Source organism: Carya illinoinensis, chromosome 5 (assembly GCF_018687715.1).
Source record: "Carya illinoinensis cultivar Pawnee chromosome 5, C.illinoinensisPawnee_v1, whole genome shotgun sequence".
In the NCBI taxonomy this organism is placed as follows: Eukaryota; Viridiplantae; Streptophyta; class Magnoliopsida; order Fagales; family Juglandaceae; genus Carya; species Carya illinoinensis.
The window spans coordinates 37,364,135-37,373,797 of record NC_056756.1 but is presented as its reverse complement, the minus strand read 5'-3'; the positions used below and the strand labels follow the sequence as shown (position 1 = coordinate 37,373,797).

Sequence of the window (9,663 nt, the reverse complement as noted above, 5' to 3'; positions counted from 1 at the left end):
AGTTCGATCTTAAATTTTATCTAAAACTGAATCGGAACGAATTAATTACACCCCCAGAGGTAGCATACCAACTAGCCAAACTGGCTTTATGCTTGGAAGGTTTGCATTGTTGGATAGAGGACGAACCATTGGCCATATTAACTATGGTTCAATTTAAAAGGCTATATATTGCTTGATTATTCATGAATAAAAGTCCCAACTATTTCTTTCAAAAAATAATTATGAAAATTTGAAAAAATAATATGTTAAAATTTAGAGAAATAATATGGAGTGAGATGTATAATGTTTTGGAAAGATGAATAAAATTTAGAGAAAAATTAAATATATATATATATATATACTTTTTAGTTAAAATTTAGAAAATTTTTTTAGAGAAATGATATTTACAGTCGTGGTGTACGCAAGCGTCCTGCAATCCCTTTGATTTAGAGTTGATCTCAACTCATCTCATTTAATCATTACAACTTTATTAAATTTTCATACAAAATATAATAAATAATTTAATTTTTTTAAATCTTAAAATAATAATAATATTAAAAAATAATATTCTAATAATATTTTATTTAACTTTCAACTTTTATCTCAATTTATTTCATCTCAACTCATTATCTAAATTTTAATTAAAAAAATAAATAAATATAAGCTTCACATAATAAAATAAAATAAAAAATAAATCTTAATCTTTTTCAAAAAAAAATTAATTAATACTTAACAATTCTATAACTATATTTAAAATTACTCAAAAATTTATTCATCCATGTGTGAATGGTCTAACAAGTAACAGACGTACAATTATGGGGCAGGAGCAAAAGTTGACCTTTGACCAGCCACATTCTACATTCTACTGTCCGAATACATCCGAACGCAGAACGCGGCTTGATCGTCCCCCTTATCGCCCTAATCATCTATCTGCCACGTCATAACATCCATCTTGATTCTTGTTTCCATCTCGTAGCTGGCTAGAAATGTTGGATACCTAAGATCATTTTTAATGGATACTCCATTATATCTTTAAAATATATTATTAATTTTTTTATTTTATATATTAATTTTTATAATATATCATATATTAATTTATCTATTTTATTTTATATTATTTAAATATTATAGTTTTTAATCCTTTTTCTTTAATAAAAAATTAAATTAAATATGAGGGTTAGGGATTTGGATGTGAGCTTATTATCTTTATCTTTGAATCAGTACAAACAATTGGGATTATCTTTAGATGGGATTCTTCACCTCATCTAATCAAACCAACTACTTGAGAATATAATCTTTTATTAAATTATTATATACCCTTCAAGTGTAACACTATTTAAGTAGATCTATTAGATTTATTTTATAATAAAAATAATTTTATAAGTCGGTGAATTACATTAAATCACGTCAGTTTATAATATTACTTTTATATAATTTCATTATAGTTAAAATATTTTCTTCGATTAATTAAAAAAAAAAAGCATGGTAGATATTAAAAACGAGGGAGTTTTAACAATGATGCACAACTTGTATTCTCAAAACAACACATCATAAAAGACTCATCGAAAAAAATTTCGGACAAAGGAGAACTTTATATATCCGTCTGTCCTTGAGAAAATGTTGAAAAGTTCGGAAGTGATTCGAAACGGAAAGGAAAAAGTCCAAATCACGCGGCATGATTTGAATGAGTCGGACCCACGTAACAAAAGGCCGTGCCAGTTCCCATGTCGCAACTCCACATCTCTTTTCCCACGTTCTGTTTTTTTAATAAAAAAATATATATTTATTTTCTCCCCCTGTAGTAATTAGGATAATGAAAAATTTTATTTTAATATTTTTTATCAAATATATATTATATGATGAAAAAAAATTAATTAACTTAAAAAAAATAAATTTAGTATATATTATAGGATAATGATTCTCTTACATCTTATTTATATAATTTTTCAGGTTAAACTTAAAAACATCATGTTATAATTCAGATTCAAAGAATAAGATTAAAATAATAATAATATATAATACGCCATACGCAGACGGGAGAAGCAAAAGTCTTATTTAAATATTCTGAAAATTCCATTTAAAATGAACGTGGCCGACCTCTCATTCTCATTTCTCTGGCGTCCCTTCCCACTTCCGAGTGTCTTCCTCTTTCACCCTCGTTTTTGATTGAGACACATTAACAAGCCGACAATCCGACGTGGTAACAACCAACCACTGGTTACTTGCCACGTGTTCCCCGCCATGCCTTTAAAACTTTCGCACCCAGTCTGTGCCTCTCCTCCTCTGCCTCTCTAGTAGTCTCTACTCTCCGAACTACCCAGAAATAGTTTACATAGCTAAACCAACCTAAAACCTCTCTCTCTCTCTCGTAACGATGCCGTTTTGCACGACTGGGACACAACCAGGCGGCGCAGACGCAGAGCTCAACGACAATGGAGTCAGAATCTTTTACAGAACCTACGGTCAGGGACCCACAAAGATCCTCCTCATAATAGGTCTCCCTTCAGATTCTATTTTCTCTTTTATATTGAGTTTGAACTCTGAATTCCGATTATTCAACTGGGTTTTGGTTGAACTTTTTTGGGTCGTCGGAGTTTGGTGTTCATTTTTCGGGCTCTCCATTTCAATGGCTTGAATCGCTTGATCGTCTACGTTCCATTTCAGTTCAGAATTTAAAGTTTATATATAAATATATATATATTTATATATATAAATTCCGCGTTGTTTTTTGTTTTTATGATGAATGGTCAGGATTGGCAGGGACCCACGATTCATGGGGTCCACAGATCAAGGGGCTAGTGGGAACCGATACGCCCAATTACGATGAAACGAGAACCGGCGATTGGAATTCAGATGAAAATGAGAGAGGCAGTGGTATCCAGATATGTGCGTTTGACAACCGTGGAATGGGTCAGAGCTCCGTACCCACCAAAAAATCTGAATACACGTGAGTTTTTGTTTCAATTTCATGTAATTTGAACAACTAGTTTTTATATTTCTTCTCTGGGTTCTGTGAATTTTCTGTTTTTTATTTTATGTTAAAGTTTTTTTTGGCTCTGTGGCACTGTACAAGCTGATTCTTTATTTTTTAAAAGAAACTTCGTGTTTTTTTTCGGTTCGTAGTGTTTTCATTTCTAATGGTTTAATTTATGGATCGACATTTGCGTTGTCATGTTTGTGCTCGCGCGTGGTTGTATTAGTTTATTTTGATTAATGTGAATGTTCTACATTGGGCGTATAATCTTCGTTCCTAAGAAACAAAAGCCTTTGCTTAAATGAGCTGACTTGCATAGTTGGGATGATTTTCTCTCATCTTGAATTCAAAATCAAACGGAACAGTTGAATCAGAAGTTTTTTCTAACCAGAAAAATAGTTTTCATTTTCTCTGTTTTGGAACAGCTCTTTTACTGAATGTTTCTTCTATAAACATAATGGCCTGTGATTGATCGCTGTGTGCAGAACAAAGATTATGGCGAAGGACGCAATTGCGATGTTGGATCATTTGGGGTGGAAAAGTGCACATGTTTTTGGACATTCAATGGGTGAGTCTATGCCCCTGAGTGTGTTAAGACTCTGACTATGTTTATATACAGGAAGCTCCCTTAAATTAAAATAGTAAATTTAGGATAATTAAATCAATTAACTCTTGCTGGTTTCGATGTAATTCAAGAGATAAAATGCTTGGTAATTTAGTAATTTAGGCATTGTCGAACACTTGCATTCAGCTTTAAGATTCTGGAAAATGGTTGAAGCAGGAAGACCTTCAAAATTGGGCAGATGGTTTAGTCACTTGATGCTTTAGTAACATCAACCAGATTCACATTCACATGCATGAAAACTAATTTCTTTGATGGTTCTTTTTTTTTTTTTATAAGTAATTTCTTTGATGGTTCTTAATCAAATTTATTTTGAAGTTCTTTCTTTGTACCATCAAAACAGGAGCTATGATAGCTTGCAAGTTAGCAGCAATGGTGCCCGAAAGGGTGCTGTCATTGGCTTTACTTAATGTAACAGGTGGAGGTTTTGAGTGTTTTCCGAAGGTATTGTATATCTTTTTGTGCCACTCAGCTAGACCATCTTCCATTCCTTTTTTGCTGTAGAATAATGATATTATGTCTATACCATTGAGTGCACTTTGTTTCCCATTAATTGAATATAGCGACCAACTTCGTGTTAAACGAATCTGGCCACAAACATTTTTTTAAATCTAAAAGCAGTGCATAAAGTTGAAGCTTTTCAGTTTACCGTTCAAAGAATATTGCATTTAGTCCATCTTGGTTTCAAGCATATAGTTCATCCCTTGATCTACATCTTTTGTTAATATTTGCATTCATCTTCGAAGACTGCATTAAATGACTAGTTGGGGAGAGATTTTCCCATATATCCTTTTTATTTTAACTCATGGTTACAATCCGATGTGGGTATGGAAACATTTGGCTTTTTACAGTGTAATTTCTGGAACTAGTACTGCAACAGCATGATTTGATAATCATGTATGAGTGCATACAGATGAAACAGTGGCATCACTGTATTAATTTGTCTCGGAACCCGGAACCAAAGAATTAAGATATGTTTTACCATGTGAACCAAAAGAGCTTTAGGAGATATAATGTGCAGGGAAGAGCAGGATTGAAGAATGCTTGATTTTTGGAAGGCCTAGCTGATTCTCCCTTTCACTATATTGAAGTCTCCTGCAAGAGGGAGCAAAAATCAGTCATGCAAATCTTTCCAAAGTAACTTTTTTTGGCAATTTTGCATATGGGGACTTCTATGGTCTAGGGGAAAAAGAACTTTTAACTCTTGTGGCCGAGTAATTTGCCAAGACGTTGATATATACCAATTTTTAATAGTGTCGATGCATAAGTTTTCTAGTCACAAGGCATAACATTATAATACTTAACTACAAAGCTCTATTATATAATGTCAATTTTCATTGGTTTCCAATGTATTATCTGTCAAATATTTAGTTACATAATCATCGGTATTGGTAAAAGCGCAGTTAAGAACTTAAGTGTAAGGCGCACAAAGTGCGCTTTTGAAGTTTGTTGAAAAAAAGGGATAATTTTTTAATATAAAAATATATGTTATATCAGTTATTAAGAGAGAAGACGTGAAGACCAAAGGATTTCCTCTCTCTGGACCACATGACAACACCCCTCCCGTGTACATCTTTCTCAATCTTTTTCTTTAGTTCTCTCTCTCTCTCACACACTCCTCCCCCCACATTTTCCTTGGACTCCTGAAATCCTTTTTTTTTTTAATCAAACACATTTGCCATTCAACCGCTATACATCCTCTCTCTCTCTCCAATTTTTTTCCCCTTGGACTCTCTCCTGATACCCATGCGTTATTTGTTTTTGAACCCATTCGTTATTCAATCACTTTTACAGTCTCTGTCTTTCTCTAATTTCAATATCGACAGATACCAATTCTTTAAAGTTTCCTACTCGTTATTCTTTCCCTGTTACCATTATTATATAACTGTCAATTGAAAAAAAAAAAAAAAAAACTGAAGTTCCATAAAACCAAAATATGGATGAGTATAGTAGTTGTGGACAATTGTTTAACATTGATTTGTTGGATGGTTAGAAATCTAATCCTCAATAGTATACATCTATATAATAACCAATTTTCTTATATATTTTTTGCATAATTTCTGAAGAGCCTCATACAAAATGAACTAATTTTAAAAAAAACTACCAAATTGATGTCTTATAATATCCCAGTTCAATTTTCACTCATTTGCCTTCCAGATTAGCAAGGTTGACATCCAGCTGTGAACACCTTATCCTTAGGTCACTTCAAGTTGGTCTTGAGTCCAGCTAAGCCTACTGAAGTTGCAGCCTCATTTGACAATGGTATATCGACCATAGGTCCATAATAGATTCAGAAGAAATCCGACAGCAGAATGCGTAGTTATAAATTTATTGGAATAGTGTAACAGAACAACCTTGAAATCATTGAGGCTATGGCCTGTCTTACCGAAGGAAGGTGGGATTATGTTCATGATGCTGGTAAACAGTATTTTTTGGTGAAAAGCTAGTGGAGTTATGAATGCAAGAGGCAGAAAATGAAGAATTAAAATCTGGATAGCACCTCTTTTTTTTTAATTGATATTGGGTGTCCCGACTAATCTTGAGAGCACACATCCTCTCAATTCCCACAATATAGGTAGCAGCTTTTGGGATGTCGTGAAGATGGCTTAGTGTAGTAAGTTTGTGGAATTTAGTTATAGAGAGCCATAAATAATGGAAACTCTCGTCAATGCATAGAATTTATTATTTTCAAAAACACAATTTTGGAGATTAATTTATTCTTTTTGAAGGATGGCCAAATTATTCTGTTTCTCGCAGCTCGATCGACAAACATTATCTATTGCAATCCGTTTCTTACGGGCCAAAACTCCCGAGCAACGAGCAGCTGTTGACTTGGATACCCACTACTCCAAGGTAGATGATGCTCTCTATTTTGTACCCGGTTTTGCTACTAATGCATTCTGGATAATGACTGAGGAACAAAACCGTTTTATTTTGAACAGCGGGTAAAGCAATAAGAATTTGTCTAGGCTGCAGCTGATATCTTTGCAACTTTCAATATCAAAGAGTTCTCGTTAACTTTAAACATTTAGTTGAAGGCCATCTGGATGTTAATTTTCAAAATTTGTATGCTCCCTTATATTCTAAGCTACAGATCCAATTTCAGTCTCAGTGCGGCTAACTAAACGATTTCACTTTGCATATGATGCAGGAATATCTTGAGGAGTATGTTGGGCCAAACACAAGGAGATCAATTTTATATCAAGTAAGAAATGTTAACGCTCATCAATACTGCATCTAGTAAGAAATTTTATCAGTTATTAAAGGTGGCTGGCCCTTGCATTTTAATTTTATTTACGGATGGAAGTGGATACACTCACTTTCTCTACCTTCATAAATTTTCAATAACATGTTGCTAATTTTGTTTTCAGTCGATTGTTTGATTTTCCTACTTTGTTGGACACATTATTGCTGTGAAAAACAGATTAGAGAGCAGAATTAAGCAAGGCTAAAATCAACTAATCTAATTGGCTAGATGTAGGCATCATCACTATTCTAATTTCACATCGGTTCTGCCTGATGATTGTAGTTTCCAAATGATGCTGAAATAGTTTCATGTGTCAACTTACAAGTAGCCTCTCAATAACTTTCCTTTCCATTGTTACTTGGCCAAAATAAAATAAGTTTCCTTTATCCATTGTTGTACTTGTTTTCAACATCACATGTAGTGTTGACCTTAAACATCGGGTTGTAGCCGGTAGGCAGGGTTCATCAGCTTCTGAACGGACTATCTTTCAAAAGCGAATCTATCTTTACTAATTGACCCACTAAATGTCTATGCAGGAATATGTAAGATGTATATCAGCAACTGGAATGCAGTCTAACAATGGTTTTGAGGGTCAAGTCAATGCTTGCTGGACGCATAAAATGACACGATTGGAAATTGAACGGATCCATTCTGCTGGATTTCTTGTTTCAGTCATTCATGGCAGGTGTGCAGCCATATCCTCTGTATTAATTAGTCACATAAAATCTTTACTCAATCCCTTTTGTCATTGCACTCAAGCATAGTCGTACTTTCTCTGTTCTGTTCCAAGATAATACATTCTCTTTTTATATGACAAGTAAATACTTTGCAAAATAAAGTTTCTGAGCTGTAAATGAGATGGACCCTATAAAATCTACAACTTTAATCTTATTGATTTATGGTTTCCACTCAAGACTATTCTCTGAATGTATAGGCATGATATAATTGCTCAACTATATTATGCACGGAGACTTGCAGAGAAGCTACAGCCTGCTGCTAGAATGATAGAACTTCATGGAGGTCATCTAGTGAGCCACGAGAGGACTGAAGAGGTATATTTCACATATGTAGGCAAGTTGACTATGATACAGCAGTTCATCGGATTATGATGTGTCCAGAAATCTAAGACAACAGTATTTCAGCGATCATTATACCAAATCTCCATGTTTTGGAGATTTACTCCTTATGACTTGATTTGTCTGTACTTGAAAGGGAAAAATGAACCTTAATTACTTTACTTTTTCCCCCAAAATTATAGGTCAATCAAGCACTTCTTGAACTGATAAAGGCATCAGAAGTGAAGATCAATCCTCATGAATGGACTAATTTGCCGAAGAAAACTTCTGGTAAGTATTTTACAATGATGACAACTATCTCTCCCCACCTCTCCCCCTTCCACGGGTTACCTCAGGAATTTTAACTGGTCGTTTTTTTTTTTTTTTTTTTTTTTGATAAGTAGGAATTTTTAACTGTCATTAAGAAGTCATTAGTTAACAATCATAGAGTACCAAGCTCCTTCCTCCCATAAACATGTTCTCACGTGTGGAGCTTTACCTATTAGGGCAGACATGAATGCCAGTGGAAGCTTAGTGCCGTAAAAATGCAAATAATCGTAGATGGCACTTAAGGGTACATCCTAATAAGGTGTTTTAGTCTTTGCTTGATAATATTCCAGAGCAACTGAGCCTGAAATAGAACCCGATTTCATGATATTCAACTCTTTGTTGTGATAATTTATCTAACCAAGCATGAAATATGGATTCTGAGTAGCAACTGTATTGATGAATCTAGGAACTAACCAAAACTACACTGATTAACCAGATCATAGGAAAGTCAAATTGGTGACACTCACTGTACCACTCTAGAAACAAGGATGAAATTTTGATATATATTGTTATTTTCTTCAGGGTGGATAGGAACAAGGATGGCTTTAATCAGAGTAAACATGGAGGGGGGAAGCAATGTCTCTTTCCCATTTTACTTGCTATCAAAGCTGCATATTTTTCTCTTATACCTCTTTGGTCTCTTTTTTATGGCATTCGAGTATGGAAGAAGGGCTCTAAAAGGTTTTAAAACAGTTAGAGTTGGACCTTCTTTGGCATTACCTAATGGTGAATGATCCCTTATTTCTTACTGGTAATTGCCTGTTCTTAAATTCCTCTCTCTTTGTTCCTGTCTAAAGTCACTAGTAAGAGAAGCTCAACAGATTTTTGCCTTCTTTTGCAGGGTTTTATTGATTTGTCACCCTTCCACATTACCATACCTACCATGTAAAACAGGTGATGGATAGCACGAATTCTGGAAACATTTCTAACAAGATGCAAGGACTCTATACTCGGGAATCTACATTTTCAAAGCAGTTGGAGGCACAAAATGTTGGGAAATTGGGACACCAAAATTTAGGCAGATCCCTCTCCCCATGTCTTCAGTTCATTCTACTTGCAAACGATTATGTTAACAAATCCCTCTTTATCTACAAGACTACAACAAACTTTTTACTTACTGGACTTTTTTGAGTGAAATTTACAAGCGAGAAGATTAATTCACTGTCTTTGTTTCGAATCCTTCTGCTTCTTGACGTACAAAATAGATTACAGTTTTTAGAATCTTTACAGCAGAACTGCAACTGATGGAACTTAAGACAAGTAACCTACATATCAAACTGTGCTTATCGAGGACAACAGAGAAATTTATAAAAAATAAAAAAATAGAAGTGATTTGGTTCAGTATTTTGTTTTTATAGGCATGTTTGTGACAAATATATACAAAAGAGCCAACAGAATTTTGTATGACGAGCAGCAAGAACATGGTAAAGCATATCAAGCACTTCCAGATACCATT

The 9,663-nt window shown here is 34.0% G+C and overlaps 1 protein-coding gene across 3 annotated transcripts; it reads left to right on the top strand.

The window, feature by feature from the left end:
• The first annotated feature begins 2,089 nt into the window (after positions 1-2,089).
• LOC122310824 (putative aminoacrylate hydrolase RutD) lies at positions 2,090-9,365 on the top strand. Of its 3 annotated transcripts, none has more exons than XM_043124989.1 (11): positions 2,090-2,474; positions 2,731-2,926; positions 3,439-3,521; positions 3,894-4,019; positions 6,333-6,428; positions 6,727-6,780; positions 7,359-7,507; positions 7,757-7,874; positions 8,081-8,168; positions 8,730-8,958; positions 9,049-9,365. In XM_043124989.1, the coding sequence occupies exons 2-10, from the start codon at positions 2,803-2,805 to the stop codon at positions 8,939-8,941; spliced, it is 1,050 nt and encodes a 349-aa protein (XP_042980923.1). In that variant the 5' UTR covers positions 2,090-2,474; positions 2,731-2,802; the 3' UTR covers positions 8,942-8,958; positions 9,049-9,365. The 3 variants fall into 3 exon arrangements, with proteins under 3 accessions (XP_042980923.1, XP_042980922.1, XP_042980921.1); XM_043124987.1 differs by having other exon boundaries at positions 2,095-2,474; positions 3,919-4,019; XM_043124988.1 differs by lacking the exon at positions 6,333-6,428 and having other exon boundaries at positions 2,094-2,474; positions 3,919-4,019.
• Positions 9,366-9,663: the final 298 nt, after the last annotated feature.

Excerpts from the sequence above, each read along its gene's own strand:
- LOC122310824 (XM_043124987.1), top strand. The coding sequence starts at position 2,354 with ATGCCGTTTTGCACGACTGGGACACAACCAGGCGGCGCAGACGCAGAG. Across the intron at positions 2,927-3,438 it reads ACCAAAAAATCTGAATACAC|AACAAAGATTATGGCGAAGG; the intron begins GTGAGTTTTTGT and ends CGCTGTGTGCAG. Across the intron at positions 4,020-6,332 it reads GTTTTGAGTGTTTTCCGAAG|CTCGATCGACAAACATTATC; the intron begins GTATTGTATATC and ends TGTTTCTCGCAG.